This window comes from Chiloscyllium plagiosum, chromosome 19 (assembly GCF_004010195.1).
Source record: "Chiloscyllium plagiosum isolate BGI_BamShark_2017 chromosome 19, ASM401019v2, whole genome shotgun sequence".
Classification (NCBI taxonomy): domain Eukaryota; kingdom Metazoa; phylum Chordata; class Chondrichthyes; order Orectolobiformes; family Hemiscylliidae; genus Chiloscyllium; species Chiloscyllium plagiosum.
In genome coordinates, this window is record NC_057728.1 from 18,290,916 (window position 1) to 18,311,190 (window position 20,275).

At 41.2% G+C, this 20,275-nt stretch overlaps 1 protein-coding gene across 2 annotated transcripts in view; it reads left to right on the forward strand.

Annotated features, from left to right (window-relative positions):
• The window catches only part of LOC122559556 (rho GTPase-activating protein 8-like), a 102,190-nt gene that overhangs the window by 32,127 nt on the left and 49,788 nt on the right, over positions 1-20,275 (forward strand). The window contains exons 2-5 of one of the 2 annotated variants that reach the window (XM_043709222.1): positions 13,889-14,008; positions 14,798-14,941; positions 18,548-18,635; positions 20,085-20,216. In XM_043709222.1, the coding sequence (XP_043565157.1) occupies positions 13,981-14,008; positions 14,798-14,941; positions 18,548-18,635; positions 20,085-20,216 (392 nt within the window). In that variant the 5' untranslated portion in view covers positions 13,889-13,980. The remainder of the gene's footprint in view (positions 1-13,888; positions 14,009-14,797; positions 14,942-18,547; positions 18,636-20,084; positions 20,217-20,275) is intronic. The other variant, XM_043709223.1, reaches the window with a different exon arrangement.

Sequence of the window (20,275 nt, forward strand, 5' to 3'; positions counted from 1 at the left end):
ATTAGGCAAGATTTAGGAAGCATAGGATGGGGAAGGAAACTGCAGGGGATGGGCACATTAGAAATGTGGAGCTTATTCAAGGAAAAGCTCCTGCGTGTCCTAGATAAGTATGTACCTGTCAGGCAGGGAGGAAGCTGTAGAGCACAGGAGCTGTGGTTTATGAAGGAAATGGAATCTCTGGTCAAGAGGAAGAAGAAGGCTTATGTTAGGATGAGATGTGAAGACTCAGTTAGGGCACTTGAGGGTTACAAGGTAGCCAGGAAAGACCTAAAGAGAGAGCCCAGAAGGGCCAGGAGGAGACATGAGAAGTTGTTGGTGGGTAGGATCAGGGTAAACCCTAAGACTTTCTATAGGTATTTAAGGAATAAAAGAATGACCGGGAATAAGATTAAGGCCAATCAAGGATAGTAGTGGGAAGTTGTGTATGGAGTCAGAGGAGATAGGGGAATCACTAAATGAATATTTTTCGACAGTATTCACTCTAGAAAACGACAATGTTGTCGAGGAGAATACTGAGTTAAAGGCTACTAGACTAGGTGTGATTGAGGTTCACAAGGAGGAGGTATTAGAAATCCTGCAGAGTGTGAAAATAGATAGGTCCTCTGGGCCGGATGGGATTTATCCTAGGATCCTCTGGGAAGCCAGGGAGGAGATTGCTGAGCCTTTGGCATTGACTGTAAATCGTTATTGTCTACAGGAATAGTGCTAGAAGACTGGAGGATAGCAAATGTGGTTCCCCTGTTCAAGAAGGGGAGTAGAGACAACCCTAGTAATTATAGACCAGTGAGCCTTACTTCAGTTGTTGGTAAAGTGTTGGAAAAGGTTATAAGAGAGAGGATTTATAATCATCTAGAAAAGAATAACTTGATTAGGGATAGTCAGCACAGTTTTGTGAAGGGTAGGTCGTGCCTCACAAATCTTATTGAGTTCTTTGAGAAGGTGACCAAACAGATGAGAGTAAACTGGTTGATGTGATATATATGGATTTCAGCAAGGCATGCGATAAGGCTATTTACAAAATGCGGAAGAATGGAATTGTAGGAGATATACCAGTTTAGATCAGTACTTGGCTTGTTGAAAGAAGACAGAGGGTGGTGGTTTATGGGAAATGTTCATCCTGGAGTCCAGTTATCAGTGGTGTACCGCAAGGGTCGGTGTTGGGTCCACTGCTGTTCGTCATTTTTATAAACGACCTGGATGAGGGCATAGAAGGGTGGGTTAGTAAATTTGCAGATGACACTAAGGTCGGTGGAGTTGTGGATAGTGACGAAGGATGTTGTAGGCTACAGAGATACATAGATAAGATGCAGAGCTGGGCTGAGAGGTGGCAAATGGAGTTTAATGCGGACAAGTGTGAGGTAATTCACTTTGGTCAGAGTAACTGGAATGCAAAGTATTGGGTTAATGGTAAGATTCTTGGTAGTGTAGATGAGCAGAGAGATCTCGGTGTCCATACAGTTCTGGTCACCGCATTATAAGAAGGATGTGGAAGCTTTGGAAAGGATGCAGAGGAGATTTACTAGGATGTTGCCTGGTATGGAAGGAAGGTCTTACGAGGAAAGGCTGAGGGATTTGAGGCTGTTTTTGTTGGAGAGAAGAAGGTTGAGAGGTAACTTAATCGAGACATATAAGATAATTAGAGGGTTAGATAGGGTGGGCAGGTGGAGCCTTTTTTCCAAGTATGGTGACGGCGAGCATGAGGGGGCATAGCTTAAAATTGAGGGGTGATAGATATAGGACAGATGTCAGAGGTAGTTTCTTTACTCAGAGAGTAGTAAGGGTATGGAATGCTTTGCCTGCAATGGTAGTAGATTCGCCAACTTTAAGTACATTTAAGTCATCATTGGACAAGCATATGGACGTACATGGAATAGTGTAGGTTAGATGGGCTTCAGATTGGTATGACAGGCCGGCGCAACATCGAGGGCTGAAGGGCCTGTACTGCGCTGTAATGTTCTATGTTCTATAGAGTCTTATCCAGGGTAATGTGGTGTCAGATAAGCCCATCTAATGGGATTATGGTGGTCTGCTAAAAGCTGGAGGTTAGTTTGGAAAAAATCCATACTTATTCCTAGTTCCTGGCAGTGTAACTAAACCCTATGCAGTCCATAACTTTTATACCTTAGACTAAATGAAGTATCAAGAGCTTTAATTAAAGCATCGTATTTTATAAATGTGTCTTCATCTATCTTGAATTGGGCAAGTTGTATCAGTAACAAGTGTCATTTCTTTTCATGCTTTTCTTTATCACATCATTATTGATGGTACATTCATGAGTAAAGTAGCCTAAGCATTAGCTTGTTTAGAGGCCTGAAGTGTCATGGTATAAGGTAAACTGTCCACTGACACTCCTAGTCTTGGCAAACCTCATGTTCCATAGGGTCAGGCAAGGAGTTGTTGAGATCTATTGAGTGAGAGGTCAGTTACCGCTGACAAACTATATGCTAAGATCATGTATTGCTAAACCTTGATGAGAGTTTAATTACTTTGTGTTCAGTCACAGAGTAATTTATTTTCTGCCATACTGCCTGAGTGACCGCTATTGGAACGCTTTTAATTGTTCTCGCGCTTTAATCTGAGCCTGCTCAATTCCAGAGCTCATCTCCAGCAGTGTCAATGAAGCCAGTGTGTGTGTGTCTCTGCTTCTGACCAGGTCTTCCCCAAAGATTCATCTCGTGCTGCTAACTGCGTTGAAGGTTAACCCCATCAGTCAGGAGGTTTTACTGAGCAAGGGGTCCACTACCACTTTACCATGTAGTGAGATTGTACTGAGGTTGTAGAGAGTGATGGGTCTGTCTTCTTTGAATAACCTTTAATTAACGGTGGCAGCACGGTGGCTCAATGGTTAGCACTGCTGCCTCACAGCACCAGGGTCCCAGGTTTGATTCCAGCCTGGGGCGACTGTCTGTGTGGAGTTTGCACATTCTCCCAGTGTCTGCGTGGGTTTCCTCCCACATTCCAAAGATGTGCAGGTCAGGTGAATTGGCCATGCTAAATTGTCCAAAGTTGTTAGGTGCATTAGTCAGAGGGGGTGGGTTACTCTTCGGCCAGTCGGTGTGGACTTGTTGAGCTGAAGGGCCTGTTTCCACACTGTAGGGGATCTAATCAACTCTTTACATAAATGAACAGGAGCGAGCAACCCCAGAATCTTGTAGGCTCGGCCCTACTTTGAGCTTTGACTTCACATGTCAGTGGGTAACACTATTCATTAGCAAGATGAATAATTCCACATGAGCATTTAGTAACTCCTCAAATAGCTGTGCTGCAGAAGGGGATCTCAGTGTTAGTCATAAACCGGTGTGGGAATGGAAGCAGGAGGAATTCATTCCAAAGAAGACTAAATGCATCATGAGACCAGGAACCATCTACTGGCCTGATCTTGAGCAACATAGATTGGATTGGGTTTTCCACTCATTGGTGATGATATAACTGTTCCAGAAATGCAGTGTATACTTATACAACGAAGTGGGTCAAATCAAACCCTGTGGCCAGCAAAGAATTTGGAGCAACAGCTAATTGGTTTAGTGAATTATTTATGCGAATGTCCAGTGTTGCAGCAGAAGACCAGGATGTCTCTGAGACTAGCAAAACGCAGCCATGTCAAAACTAGCAGCAGATTGTCAGCAGGCACACGCACGTGCACCCACACATCCATGATGCCACAGCAGTAACATGGATTACATGGTCATCAGCTGAACAGTGTACAGAAAACATTCCAAAACAACTCCAGGAAACACTGTAGGAACTGAGGATAATCAAATCTGGATGGTATTAGTCTGCATGGAAAACAGAGTTAAAGATTATTGTCCTCTTCAAATAGAAATTCATGCTGAAAGTCACATTCCCTGCAATAGGAAATTTTTTACAAGTCCATGACAACATTGAGTACATGCGGACGGATTGTAATTACGGATCAATAAAGTTTACCATAGACATCTGATGGGCTACACATTCAGTAGTTTCTGTGTGGGATATGTTCAGGTCCAATTGAACTGATGAGATAAAGAAAAGTATGGAAAGAAATGACACTTGATTGTAATTATACCAAGAGGGTCAAACATTTGTTGATTGACCTTTTTTTCAGAAGAGCGCTTCAACAAGTTATTAAAGGATTATGTTTGTGGTTTTTTCTTGCAGAAAAGACTTCACAAATTGTGGAAATACATGTGCCACCCTCCTTGACAATTTCTGTGGCTTTGTCATCAAGTGTGCATTAAAGACATGCCAAAAAACTGTTATCTGGTCATTCAAAAGATGTGGAAGATCCATTTTGGTGGATGGATAGGAAGATGATATTGCAACCAGAAATAGCAAATCTGAACCAGAGTGGGATCCTTTGGCCAAAGTGATTCAAAATGAATTCTTTGCATTTGATGCCAAAGACAATGATTTTTATGTTTTAAAAGGTTTTAATAGTGATTTAAAGATATCCTTCTGTTCAGAAGAGTATGTTCTCATTGACTTAATTTGCATTACCTCTTTATTTCCACATTTCAAGGGATCACTCTGGCAACACTGGTTTTAAAAGGAATCCTTCAATTTAAAAACCAAAAGAGGTTCAGAGTTGTGAAAGGGTACATGCTGTGCTGTACATTTCATTTCTATTCTGTTCAGCCAAGAAAACTTAATGAAAGCTTATGATTTGGTAAACATTTGCAGATGTTACTAGGCATGACAGATGTAACATCAGAATTGCAGTCAACATTTTGAGATTATTGTTGTATTTTGCTTATCAGTTGTTGTTTCAGATTTCCTACATGACTAGACACAGCCACTGTTTCGCCAAAATCAGCTTAATTCAAATATGCCATTAGCATTTAATGTTTTCAATTAAAATACAGTTTTTAAATTGGGGCTGTATGGTAGTATTCTTTCCCAGGTCACTACATTGATTAGTGAACTAAGCTGTTCAGATTGAATGGTGCTAGGTCCTACAACTAACCTGTCAAAATTTTGGTGCTCTACAACATCCCTTGGGACTCTTTTTATTAGTTTTCATTAACAAACCCTGTTCTGGTTATTGGTTGAGGACACAATTAGGCTCTATTATGACTTCCCAGCAGTCAGATAGCTTAATATGATAAAGTCACTTGCTGATGGAAGGTAAAGTCGCCCTAGTCCACCCAAACCACAGGGCACCCCTCTCATTAGAGAGACAACTGCTGGTGGTTTAGCAGAATGAGGGGAGAGTTTGAGGAGATAAGTCCTTCATATGGCTTCAGCTTTTATGGGAATTAAACCCTGCATCATAAACCAGTCATCCAGTCAACTGAGCTAACTGACCTTTGCTGGTGTGGGGAGTAGCTGGAGCAGCAGAGTGAAATCTGATATTATTGTTGAGCTGATAAACATTGAGGGACTGTTTTGATTTAAGCAAAAAGTGAAAAGATAGAGAGTTAGGGCTTTTCATGGATTTTAAAATCTTTCAATTATTTTCAATAATGGAAATGGAAAAACAAATGCACACCAGTACTAAAAAAAATTATTTGTATTATTGAATACTGCAAGAAGACAAATGCAAGTATCTTCATAGAATTATGCCAAATAATTGTGGAAGTATTATTTAATGATGGCAGATTAAATATTGTCATTGAAATACTAATGTTTTTTTTCTCACATCTCTGGTGACAGGAAATTTATTTATCGTCTATTGTGCTTCATGAAATCCATTTGAGAAGTAATCAAGTGAACTGCATTTTATCACTCTGGCAACACTGGTTTTAAAAGGAATCCTTCAATTTAAAAACCAAAAGAGGTTCAGAGTTGTGAAAGGGTACATGCTGTGCTGTACATTTCATTTCTATTCTGTTCAGCCAAGAAAACTTAATGAAAGCTTATGATTTGGTAAATATATCATAAGTGAGATGCAGCATTATCGTGGAGGAACAGAACATGTACCTTCTAAAAAGCAATCAATTTCCTGCATCTGTTGGAATAAAATCTTCTTTTTAGCCTTCAAACATCCTGACTATTCTTAATAATATTTTGCATGTTTTAAAACCAGACAACAACATCTTTTGTTCTATGAAGTAATTGGAAGTCTACAATCATTTAACTGTTTACTAGTATTTTAAAAAGTATTGGAACTAGCTTACGTGTTTTTGTCCCTTCTTGCCCCATGTGTCAGAAATTGATTTTTGAATTTGTCATAACCTTTGGTATCACTGTGTAGCCCTTATGTAACTAGACCCGACATAGGGTATTGAATTCTCCTCCTGGGCATGTTCAAGGTGGAGTAGGGATACCACCCACCAAGTTAATCTGCCACTTTTGCGGATAAGTACATACATCATCAATGCAAATTTTGTTCTGGTACTGGCTTTCAACAAAACTGGAGCCACTTAAAGGACCTGCACTGCTTTCAGAGCTGCAGAAAGGTTCGATGTAGCAAATGGACGAGCCACTGAGATTTAATTGATGCCCTAAAATGAGGTGCCCCAAGAGGAGACAGAGAACACTATAAACCAGTTTCAAATGAGGATGCAGAGGCAGTCAGTGCAGCTTGCATTGTCGAGTGTAGTATAGTGTGGCAGTAGTGTAACAGGTTACTTTCTTCTTAGGCACTCCCTTTTGGATTGAGAATGACATTTCCTTCCACTTCTCCTGTTGAGTGACCAAACGGTCAATATTGATCAGCACACTGGGCTGCAGGTGGTTGCTGAAGTGGTGGGTAGTTCTGGATTTTGCAGTCTATCTGCTGTTTGCACTTGTCCTTCATCTGGGCCAATCAGACATGCTCAGTGCTTGGCTCCTGCATAGTTGCTTTCTGAATTGGGTGGTCTTGGGCAAGAGCTGAAAATGTGTTGCTGGAAAAGCACAGGAGAATCGACGTTTCTGGCATGAGCCCTTCTTCAGGAAATGGGCAAGAGTCTTGGGCAAGAGTCGAGAGTGTAGTGCTGGAAAAGCACAGCAGGTCAGGCAGCATCCGAGGAGACAACAACGATTAACTCCTTCATAAATGCGTCTACGCAGTGACAACGAAGAAACATATTCAGTCGTTAGTATGTTAATAACTGGGGGGAGGGGTGTCACGATTTCAGGATTGACAGCAAGAATTGATTTGATTTGATTTAAATGTAGTCACGTGCACAGTGAAAAGCTGATCATAGTAAGCAAGGGCAGAGAGATCAAAGGGTGTTTAGACGGAGTGAGGCATACGGGTTAGATTGCACAGGAGGCACGTGAAGCAAGATCAACATTATTTGAAGTTAGAGAGTCCATGAGAGCTAGGCGTGAGATGAGGCGAGACTGCTTTAATCAGGGAGTTGTTCGGATTTGGAATGTGCTGCCTGGGAGAGTGGTGGAGGTGGATTCCATCGTAGGTTTCAAAAGAGAGCTGGATGTATATTTGAAAGGGATGAAGATAGAGGGTTGCGGAGATGGGGCTGGAGAGTGGGACTAGCTGTGTCGTTCTTTCAGGAGCTGGCTCATACACGTTGGGCCTAATGGCCTTCTGAAGTCCGTTCTTCCCACCCATCCGCACCATCCTCCCCTCCCGATCTATCACTTCCACCCGCACCATCATCTACCTATCACCTTCCTCCTCCACCAGCCCCACTTCCCTTTCAATTATCTCTCAGCCCCCTGGCCCACAAGCCTCATTCCTGATGAAGGTCTTATGCCCAAAATGTTGACTCTCCTGCTCCTTGGATGCTGCCTGACTTGTTGTGCTTTTCCAGCACCCCACACTTGACTCTGATCTCCAGCATCTGCAGTCCTCACTTCCTCCCCGGTCTTGGGTGAGAGAGGCCCATGAGTCTGTGTGAATCTTGCAGTTTTTTGCTCAGGAAAGATTTGAGGGCATCCATGAAAATGTTCCCTTTCCTGTCCTGGTAACCCCTTGCTGTGACACGGCTTGAAGCTTATGTCAGATGTAGATGATGTTCCTGCTCCCCCTAACAATGATTGATTGTAACCAGTACCTCAGTGTTGGGGTGGTTTGCCTGGGAGATAAGACTGGAGTACCTGTCCAACAGGGGCATTGCTGGTGATGTGTCCCCCCTTGCTGTGACACGGCTTGAAGCTTATGTCAGATGTAGATGATGTTCCTGCTCCCCCTAACAATGATTGATTGTAACCAGTACCTCAGTGCTGGGGTGGTTTGCCTGGGAGCTAAGACTGGAGTACCTGTCCAACAGGGGCATTGCTGGTGATGTGTCCCAAGGGACTTGATGTGTCTGATGCATATAAGAAAGCTCTGACTCTGCTACCCTGGAAGCAAGGGTCAGGTTTGAGGTCTTTGTCATCAGGCACTGTGTCTCCAGTGTTCCTCAGATAGCCAAAGGCCATGAGAATAAATTTCATTGTCAATGTCTAGCTTCTATCTACCCAAGGTATGGATTTGATCCATATTTTCCAGTGGCTTGCAGTGATCCTGATGGTCAGGCAGTAAGTTTGTGCGGTGGAAGCAGACTGGAATAGGGCCATTTGTCTTCCAAATTACATCCTGAAGTGCACTCTGTTATGTTCTGGTGAATGCATCAATGATCGTTTTGGAACTCCACCTCCTGGTCTGTGCACAGGCAAAGATTGTGTGTCAGCTGTGGCTCGATGAGAGGTTCGGGGTGGAGTTGGTTCTGCAATGGAGGTTGAAGTTTCTTGTTCATCCTTAGATAAGCTCCACTCTAGTCGGAAGCTTCATGGATATGGAGTGGAATGTTGAGCTGAGGAAGATAGTGAAGGAAATTGGTGCAGCCACCCAGCCTTGCTTGACCTTGATTGGTCCACTCATTGGGTCTGTTAGTGAGGACCACAGTCCCTTACCATCATGCAGCAAGTAGGGAATCTGGGTGGATTTCCATGTGCAGCCAAGTTGGAGGGCCCCACACCACACTCCTTCTCGGTTGACCATCAAACAACTTAATGAGATCAAATAAGTCCATGTATACAGCTTGTTGTCGCTCTCTACATTTTTTTATTGATGATTGACAGTAGTTTAAGGTGGTCCTTGGATTTGACCTGCTTTTCGTGTACAGGACGTACATGGTCAACTTTTCACATTGCCATGTCCCTACCTGACAAAGTCCAGAATGTGAGTCTTCAATACTATTGGCAGAATGTTGTCAGGGCCCATAGCCTTTGCAAAATCCAGTGCTTCGAATTATTTCTTAATAAGTGACTGAAGTTTGGCATCTGTAATGCTCTGGGCACCACTGGAGGAGGCTGACATGGATCAACCACTTGGCACTTCTGGCTGAAGATTGGTGTGAATGCTTCAGCCACATCTTTTACTCTGTCAATAATGTAGGAACAGGAGTAGGCCCTTCAGTCCATAAAGCCTGTTCTACCCATTCAAGTGGGCTCATAGAGTCATATGACCGATCTGTGTACTGATCTGTATCTCCATATACTTGCCTTTGGCCCATATTCCTTAAAACCTTTACTTTACAAAAAACGATCTCTGATTTAAAATGAAAAATTATGTCTTAGCTTTTCCATCACTGAGGTTGGGGATATTTGGGGACCCTCCTCCTCCAGTGAGTTATTTAAAATTGTCCACTACAACAGAGGATTGTGCAGGACTGCAGAGCTTATAGCTGATCTGTTGGTTGTGGGATTACTTAGCTCTCTCCATCATTTGCTGCTTATGCTGTTTGGCATGTACATATTCCTGTTTTATAGCTTCACCAGGTTGACACTTCACTTTTAGGTTTGCTTGGTGCTGTTCCATTGAACCAGAGTTGAACCCCTTGCTTCATAGTAATGGTTGAGTGGGGGATATGCCAGACCATGAGGAGTGCAGTTCTGCTGCTGTTGATGGCCCACAGTGCCTCATAGATGCCCAGTCTTCAGTTGCTAGATCTGTTAAAAGTCTGTCCCATTTAACACAGCAATAGCACCCCACAAAACGATGGAGAGTATTCTCAATGTGAAGGCAGCACTTTGTCTCCCCAAGGGCTGTGCAGCAATCATTCTCCACATGAACAGATGCAGCTGCAGTTGGCAAATTGGTAAGGATGGGGGTCAAGTATGTTTTTCCCTCTTGTGGGTTTCCTTCACCACCTGCCACAGACCCAGTCTGTGTTCTTTAGGACCCCACCGGCTCAATCAGTAATGCTGCTGCCGAGCCCCTGTTGGTGATGGAGATTGAAATCCCCCACTCAGAGTACCTTCTGCATTCTTGCCACCTCCAAGAGCTTCCTCCAAGTATTGTTCAACGTGAACTGATTTCATCTGCCAAGTGGGGAAAGGAGGCGGTTTATTGTCATCAACAGCTGGTTTCCTTTCCTGTGAAGGATGGGTGACTGAACCTCATCAAAGTGTGAAAACCATTTTTATATTTGTAAAGCAGTATTGTGAGGGAGATTGATAGAATAGAACACAAGTCCAGAAGGCTGCGCTGTCTACACTGCACAGGGTATAGATATCTACTCTTGGCTGGAGAACCTGCAGTGGGAAGATTTGGATCCACTGGCTGTAGTCCATATCGATGCTAATGAGATAAGTCAAAATGGGAAGGAGATTCTGCTCAGTGATTTTGAGGAATTAGGTGTTAAAGTTTTTAAAAAGCACCCAAACTTCCAAGGTAGTAATCTCTGGACTGATGCCTCTAGGTAATTGGGATGCGTCAGCATGGTTTTGTGAAAGGAAAATCCCGTTTAACCAATATAGCCAAATTCTTTTGAAAGGATGGCACGTGCTATGTGTAAAGGGGAACCCATCAATGTGCTGTACTTGGATTTTGAAAAGGTATTTGGAAAGGTGTCACATCAAAGGTTATTACCACAGATTAGGAGCTTATGGTGTGGGGTAACATACTGACTTGGATACAGTGCTGGCTAGCAGAAAACTGCTGAAACAAATCGGTTTAACATTTGCAGCATGTGAAAAGGTCTACAATTCACAAATCATATTTACGAAACACGCATAATAAAAGAGCTGCTTCTATATCTTTTCTTAGATCAGGGTCTCAAAACTGTTCAAAAACTCCACTTGTAGTCTGACTCGCGTCTTGTACTTTTATTAAGCAAAGCCTATCTACTTTGAAATAAAGGCCATCGCTCCATACTCTTTATCTACTTGTATTGTAGAGATCTGTGCTGGTCCCTCAACTTGTTACAAAGTTTTAATATCCAATGAGTTGGATGTGGAGGTTAATGGTTTGGTGGCTAAATTTTCAGGTGAGACAAAGATAGATGGGAAAGGCTGCACACCAATATAAAGACATTGAACAAATGGACAAACATTCTGCTAGATGGAGTATGATGTGAGAAATGGTGAAGTTGTTCACTGTTCAGTAGGAAGATTTTTTAAAAAATTGAATGGTGAACAGCTGTAGAGATGCGCTGATTGTAATTGTTCAAGAATCCTTAGATTCTGGAAAAGTCGCAGAGGAGCAGAAAACATTTTTTTAAATAAATCAAAGGATGAAGGTGTCACTGGCTAGAGTAATGTTTATTGTCCATCCCTAATTGACCAGGGGCAGTTAAGAGTCAACCACAATGCTGTGGGTTTGGAGTCACATGTACGCTATACCAGGTCAGGACATCAGATTTCTTTCGAGAACGTTAGTGAAACAGATGGGTTTTTCCCTCCCCAGCAATTGGCAATGGGCGTTATGGTCATCATTAATTTTTATTGAAGTCAAATTCCACTATTTGAACCCAGGTCCCCAGAATATTACCTGAGTGTGTGAATTAATAGTCCAATGATAATACAGCTAGGCCAACACCTCCCCATGCCAATGTAATACCTTTTTGTTTAAGAATGAAAGGAGACAAAAAAAAAAGAGTAAATAGGCCATTTAGTGCAGCATCTGTTATTGGGAAAATGTTAGTGTCTATTATAAAGGAGCAGAGTATTTTGAAATATTTTAATATGATGAAGCAGAGTCAACATATCTTCAAGAAGGAGAAATCTTGCCTGACAAATGGACTAAAATTCTTCGAGGTGGTAACAAGCAGGATGGATAAAGGGGAGCAGCAGAAGTACTTTATTTGGATTCTTGGAAGGTATCACACATTAGATTACTTAATATGATAGGAGCCCATAATGTTCAATGTATATTAGCTTGGATAAAGGATTAACTAACTAATAGAAGATTGAGTTTAATATGAGGCATTTTCAGAATGGCAGACTACAACTAGTGGAGTGCTGGGAGGGGGAGGGTCGGCTACAGTTATTTGCAGTATGTGTTAATGACTTGGGTGAGGAAACTAATGCGCTATAGCCAAGTTGGCGGAATACAAAATAGGTGAGAAGCAAGTGGTGAAGATAGTCGAGTCTGCAGAGGGATATAGATTTGTCACAAACTTGGCAAATGGAATATAAGGTGCGAAAATATGACGTTATGTATTTTGGCATGAAGAATAGAAGAATATTCATTTACAGAATAACTGCAGCAAAAAGCTCCAGAACAGAGGGATGTGTGTGTCCCCATCCTTGAATGACACTAACCTAGCATCCAATTTCAGTGGGAAATAGAGAAAGAATGTGGAGTGTTGGCCTGTATTTCAAAGGGAATGCAATATAAAAATAGGCAGGCTTTGATTTAAAAACACAAGACGCTAGTCAGACTGCAAGTGGAGTTTTTGAACAGTTTTGAGACCCTGCTCTAAGAAAAGATATACAGGTAGTTCTTCTATTATACGTGTTTCGTAAATGCAATTTCTGAGTTGTGGACACTTTTTTATATAGAGCAAACTCTTGTTGGTTATTGTGCAATGCCATCCCCTGTATTACCAGTCAGCTGTTATTTATTCTACTGGCACATGTATTGCAACAGGTTGTCGTTTGTGTATTTTTTTTTGCTTCTATTTGCGACTAAGGTAGTTTCATTTGCTTCCATCAGTGAGAAAAACAAAGTGAGCGCCTCAAATCTGCTCCCAGGGCTAACAGTTTAATTGTTTCAGGAGTAATACCACACCACTCTGGAATGTTTACTGGGATAATGCTTGGGGTTGGGGCATGGGGAACAAGGAGCGGAAAGAGACAGTGAAAGAAGGTGTGAATGCAACGATGCCCAGCAAATGTTGGAGAGTAAGCAGGGCCTTTTGTTAAGCTGAGACTCAGTTGCTGGCTATCTGAAGCTTCAAAACATGGTGACTTCACAAAAGAAGGTGTATGTGTGTGGGAGGCGGGAGATTTTTTAGGAGAACTACTTGTACAGGCATTGGAGGCAGTCCAGGGAATGTTTACTAGACTGATACCAGGTAGGAGGGACTGTCTTTTTAAGGAGTGGTTGTGTAGGTTGGGCCCGCACTCATTGGAATTTGTAAGAATGCGGGATGACCTTATACAAGACATATGGAGACTTAACAGGTTAGATGTTAAAAGGTGGGAGAGTCCAGGAGAGGGCATAATCTCAGACTAAGGGGTCACACATTTTAAGATGGAAATGAGGAATTTCTACTGTGGTAGTGAATTTGTGCAGTTCTTTAACACAGGACTGTAGACACCGGGTCATTAAATGTACTCAAGATTGAGATGGACAGTTTTTTAAATCGGTAAGGGAATCCAGAGTTATTGGGAAAATGCAGAAAAATGGAGTTGAGAATTATTAGATCAACCATGATGTCATTAATTGGCAGAGCTGAGTCGATGGGCTGAACTGCCTTCTTCTGTTACTTGTATGGTCTTATAGGAGGATACTATTTTTCAGAGTATGGTTCTTTTAGTTTTGGGTTGTGAAACAGCCCTAAATGGAATTGGGATAACTTCTTAAATTACTACTGTTGTGAGCAGCCAATGTTTCTATTTAAATTGAACTATGGTAATGACATGAGCAATTATGAAACTAAATGTGTTTTTGAATGACTCACTAACTTATTTGTGAGTCAGGCATGCAATGAATTATGACACACAGCATACGTACCCATTGTTAGAGAGGAGGGAAAATCATTGGTCCTTATATAATAATGTAATCTACTTCTGTTTTTAAACAATTTAGATTTCTTTTCAGATTCTAAATTAATCAAAAGCTGTTTCTTCACTGGAAAAAAGACAATTGAACAACAACTCAGTGTGACTCAAGGACCTGACATGAACCTGGAGCAGTTGGCTGAGAAAGGTAAGTGGAGATTCAGAGTAATGGTTAACTTTGAAAGTGAGTTCAGTTCGCTGGAATTTGACATCAATGTCAGAAATGCCTACATGAAAGCCTGTGAGGTGTGAAATAATTGCACTAAGCTGTGAGCTTTTTACAAAAGGATGTTAAAGTGTAACTTTAGCAAAGGTCCTGAATAACAGGAGTCTAATAGTAAGTTGTTTTAATATGAAGGCAGCGTAAGGTCTTTTCTTTTTTAGTTTTATTTCTTACTATTCTTCAGTTGGGTTAATGTTCACTATCTTCCAGAGGCAATAACATAGTCCTTCATTAACTCATGCAGGACAGTGGACACAAATTAACATTCACTTATTATGCTTAGAGCCTAGCAGAAGCTCTGTACACTGGGACGGTAATGTGGTCCTTTTTCTTGAAGTTGGTGTCATTCCATTGTGCATGTAAATATGAAACGCCAGTCCTGTAAATTTAGCTTTAGTTCAAATTTTAAAAAACCTCTTGACTCTTGCCTAAATCAATGGAAACATGCTATCATTAGACCAAATGTCTGTTAATAAGTAGCAACAGAAATGACGTGAGGAAGTTTTCCCAAAATCTAAGGATGATTACATCAAACTGATGATTGACATACTGCGAGTGAAATGTTCTATGTTACAATGGAAACCTTTCAAAAACAGCACGATGAATGTGGTGGAAGGACAGAAAGAATGTCTCCTATTCTTTCGCCTGTAAAAAATCTGAGCAACGTAAGTAAATGTGGTGGTACGTAGTAATCTAGATTTTTTTTTTAATCAGAACTTTGTAAAGATGAGGAAGAGCAGAAGATTTTGAGTGGTGCAAGTTTAGTTTCAGTGCTTACTCCATTTGCTGCAGTCCCTCCCCTAGATCTCAGAGACCCATTTTTTGATGTTGCAAGGCATGGAATAGTCCAAATAGCAGGTGAGTAAAGAAAATTTAAATGTCCTTGCTGTTGTATCCATTATGGGAGCAAGATTTTTTTTTCTGAGATTCCTGTTTATTGAAAATGCAAATAATATGGTATGAAACAATACAGCTGAACTACACTGCAAATATAATCAAATTAGAGTTGAAGAAACAAGAGATGCTTATCTCGTGATTAACTTCAAGTCCAATTTATGTCAAAAGTCATGAATGTCACAATATAGCAACAATAATAGAGTGCAGGTGGTGATCTGAGGTTCAATACCATTATATAATGTGGCCACCCAAAGCAAGAGAAGTAACTATCCTTTAGAATCATGCAGCACCCCCATCCCTTCCCCAAAAATATTGCATGCAATTCTATCCTTCCTATCGGAAAGATGTTGTGAAACTTGAAAGGGTTCAGAAAAGATTTACAAGGATGTTGCTAGGGTTGTAGGATTTGAGCTACAGGGAGTGGCTGAACAGGCTGGGGCTGTTTTCCCTGGAGCGTTGGAGGTTGACAAAATTATGAGGGGCATGGATAGGGTAAATAGGCAAAGTCTTTTCCCTGGAGTTGGGGAGTCCAGAACTAGAGGGCATAAGTTTAGGGTGAGAGGGGAAAGATATAAAAGAGACCTACGGGGCAATTTTTTCACACAGAGGATGGTACGTGCATGGAATGAGCTGCCAAAGGAAGTGATAGAGGCTGGTACAATTGCAACATTTAAGAGGCATTCGGGTGGGTATATGAATAGGAAGGGTTTGGAGGGATATGGGCCGGGTGCTGGCAGGTGGGACTAGATTGGGTTGGGATATCTGGTCGACATGGACGGGCTGGACCGAAGGGTGTGTTTCCATGCTGTACATCTCTATGACTATATATATTAGTTACGTCTAAGGGAATATGGAACTTCCTCTCCAAAAGCAGCATGGAGCTTGATCATGTAAATCCATCCAAAGCACAATTAGAGAAAGTGCTGAGAATCTCTGGTGGCTGACTGGCAGACTGAGACCTCAGAGAAGCTGTTATTGCAGATGGCCTGTCTCTTGTAGGAAATATTTATCTGTTGGACTGAAATGATTGGGAAAAAATAAATCTTCCCTTCGCAGTATGACCCAGGGATAAATTGTGAACCTCCATCCGGTATCAAAAATCATAAAGAAAAGGAAGCCATGTAGCCAATTATCAATGAAAGATGTGAGACTTTATTCATTCTGCTATTGCCTTCCATTCTGTCCCTTCTCTCCAGGTTGGTCTAATTCTCTCCTATTCACCTAATTGTACCTTGACCCTAAAAGTTCCTTTGGCTTTGAATACAACACTTAAAAGATGAATTTACTAAAGTTTACATGTACTTCTGGCAACTATCCATTCCGAACTCCTATGTTCACATTCTGCGTGTGTGCTACGAATGACATGATGGTTGCTGATGTGAAGGTGCTGGTATTGAACTGGGGTGGACAAAGCCAAAAACCAGTCTCGCTCCAGGATGAGATCCAAGCAGATTTGAAACGTGGCCTCACACCTGAAATGCATTGTCTGACCCAAGGTGTCACCTTTATTCTGATAAAACCTCAAGTTATCTTGGGGCAGGGATTTACATATTAATCAATCGAAACCTTCACCTTCATTCCTACTGATTAAAGACTTTAATTGTGGGCAGCACGGTGGCACAGTGGTTAGCACTGCTGACTTACAGCGCCAGAGACCTGGGTTCAATTCCCACCTCAGGCGACTGACTGTGTGGCGTTTGCACATTCTCCCCGAGCCTGCGTGGGTTTCCTCCGGGTGCTCCGGTTTCCTCCCACAGTCCAAAAATGTGCAGGTTAGGTGAATTGGCCATGCTAAATTGCCCGTAGTGTTAGGTAAAGGGTTAAATGTAGGGGAATGGGTCTGGGGGTGTTGTGCTTCAGCGGGTCAGTGTGGACTTGTTGGGCCGAAGGGTCTGTTTCCACACTGTAAGTAATCTAATCTAATAGCCATCTAGGTTTGTTCAATAAATTTGTATAAACTGCATGACCCTTTGATCTTTTACATCTGAATTCTGTGCCTGATGTATTCTCTCTCACTAGCTGCCTGAGGAAGGAGCAAGGGTTCTGAGAGCTTGCAGTTTCAAATAAACCTGTTGGTGTCGTGTGATTTTTTTTTAAGGTGGTTGATGCCTGTCTTGCAGCTAGAGTCATTCTCAACAGAGTCTCTTTCTAATTAGGTTATTAAGTAATGTAATTGATATATTAAATTATCAAAGAAAATATGGCAAAGCAATCCCATTCTTATAGTTAGGTAAAATGGCCAACACAAATCACTCTCTATTAGTTTATTTCATTAAAACTGATAATGCACTGCAATTAGAAATTTATACCCTGTGACTAGTATTGTTGTTTGCTCATCATCTTAGAGTTTGGGGGGATTTCATTTTACTGTAGGTTTTGAATAAGATAACACAATATTTACAACAACAAATTCGTCACTTCGTTTTAGACTAGACACAACTCTGTGCAAGTTTGAACCCTAATAGCCATTACCACCTGAAAGTACTCAGTCCTCCAGTATAAGACACTCTTGCGGTGTCTCTCTCTACCAGTAAAAAGAATTTATAGGATCAGTTTTCCAGATGAACACTATTGGCACTTTTTGTGATATTTGGCGCCTGTACCAGCCTGTAGTACTGAGTAGGAGTTATTGAGGTAGTCCCTTTTTACCAATCCAGCATTGTTATCTTTATGTTGAGACTATCCACTGATTAATGTTTGTAGCTGCACCACCAGGCAGTATATACAAAATGTAAGAAAATTTGTTGCACAATTGCAATAACTACTGATCCATTTGGCTTGGTATAGTTACTAGGACCTGGGACCTGGTACAGATAAACCTGCTCCATCTGAAAGTGAGTGGCGAACTCCTTGTCTCCACCCACTATGTGACATTCGTCATAGAATCCCTACAGTGCAGAAGGAGGCCACTCAGCCAATCGAATCCACACTGACCTTCCGAAAAGTATCCCATCAGACCCCTACCCTATCTCCATAAACCTACATTTCCCATGGCCAGTCCACCTAGCCTGCATGTTCTTGGGCGCTATGGGCAATTTAACATGGTCAATCTACCATCTTTAGACTGTGGGCAGAACCACATGCAGACACTGGTGGAGTATGCAAACTCCACACAGACAGTTGTCCGAAAGTGGAGTTGAACCTGGGACCCTGGCACTGAGAGGCAACAGTGCTAACCACTAGCCACCGCATTGCCCAGTCGAATGGATGGAGTCAATTTAACAGACACATTAACCCCTTCAGAACCATTACCAGTTGCTGGTACATTGTCCAGAGCAGTTGCTGTCCAATACTACAATTTTAAGTGCATAAATTTGCAGATGACCAGCAACTTGACTCAATAGATGCTATAGTCTAATCTGAGTATAATGTTACGAGCCACAGCATAGATATACTTTGCATTAAATAAAAGCAAGGATTTTTACAATACAAGAATAGCTGACAGTATTGAAACATGTAATGTATTTGGTCTGAAAAATCCTACCAGTGTCTCTTCTAGATGTGTTATATCTCTCTTCAGCTTTATAGTGTTGTAAATTTAATTTAATCTGGTTTCTTTCCAATTAGGTGATGACAATTATGGAAGGAAACTGGTTATTTTTAGCAGTTGTCGAATGCCTCCTTCCCATCAGCTTAACCATCGGAAGTTACTAGAGTAAGATCCAAATATCTTTCACAAAATCTTTCATTAATGATCCCAAGAATCCCATTGGCATTTCTGTACTATGCTTACGATGTGTAATTTGGTTAAGCAACTTCCTCTCTTGTTCGGGAAATTTGTTTACTTTGAATTAAACTACGTTTTAAACTTTCTAAAATTTGACTTGCATATTAAACATGTTTCGTGCTTAAAATTAATTTTCCACAATTTGTACTTTGGCAAGATAGGATTTTGTCAAATGGGTGACAGGTAGGATTTTGTTGAAAGCAATTTAAATTTGCTTGAAAATATCCCAACAAGTTGAACCCCTCTAGCATACTAGCTGCATTGTTAGTCATAATTATCAGTCTGATGCCTCTGTCTGCAAACTGATATGTTGGAACTTTTCAACCCAGACTTCGATTTTTCTTTCCGCGTTTGAATTAAAAATTGATCTGACAGTGCCACCTTGTGGTTTCTAGCACATGTGATATTGGTATTCTGATGAATCTATCCTGACTTTTATTTTGTCAGTAGTTTCTCGGTCCACTCCACATTATACTTGTTCCCAGCTAAGGCAATGAAGAAAATTGGATCTATTGTCACGTTTGTCTCATCATGTACATTCGGTCCACACCAAATGTAGTTGTTCTTTCCCTCTGTTCAATCATTGAGAAAAGCCACCAGAAATCTTCTGTGTGAAGGAAAGAATTTGCATTCATTTTATTCATTTGGCAGTCTGTACTGTGAATGTTTTCATAAAATTATTTCTCTTAAAATGCACTTCCACCTAAAGGTTTTTCTTATCATGAGTCAACTCTGATTTCTATCTTCCAGCAATAGATTGCCCTTCTATAACTCTCCAATTTCACAAAATTGGCTTGAAATTTGTTACCTGAGCTCAATTTTATGAAAAGCACTTTGCTACATTTAGCATTGTGGAAAAGTAAGCTACATTTGATAGAACTTGCTTTCAAATCCAATGTCCTGGCAGCTATAATGTGTAGTCTGCATCCTTTGATAGCAACAACTATTCCTTCAGGATTTACAGATAAAAGGAGAGATGATTGGGGCAAGGAGTTGGTTTGAGTTGTAACCCTTGTCATTATTTGCCTTGGTTGGTCTGCAGAAGTTAGATGAGTACAGGCTGCGGTAGAGCAATAATTCAAACAGTGTCATTGCCCCAACTATATAAAAACTTTAAACAGTTTGAAAGTGAAGTAATTTTCTCATTGGAGACTCAAATCTTTTCATTCCTGCAAACATTCTAGGTGCAAAGTTTGCTTTTATTTTAGATTGGATGGTAACTTTCTATCAATCAGTATCTTGCAAAAGTGTTTTCAAAATCAGTCCCTGATTGTATCGCATGTCAAAGTGGAACTTCACATGGGCTTAAATTTTAAAAGTAACACTGACATTTCATTGCTATTTAAATAATTTGCTTTGCTTTCTCCACTAATGCAGGTACCTGAAGTACACACTGGACCAGTATGTTGAGAGTGATTACATTCTTGTTTACTTTCACTATGGGCTCCGGAGTAGCAACAAGCCATCTTTAAGTTGGCTACAGCAGGCCTACAAGGAGTTTGACAGAAAGTAAGGCAATTCGTTCCAAATCTTTCAAAGTGGATCTTTGTGTTTGCTTATAAATGGTG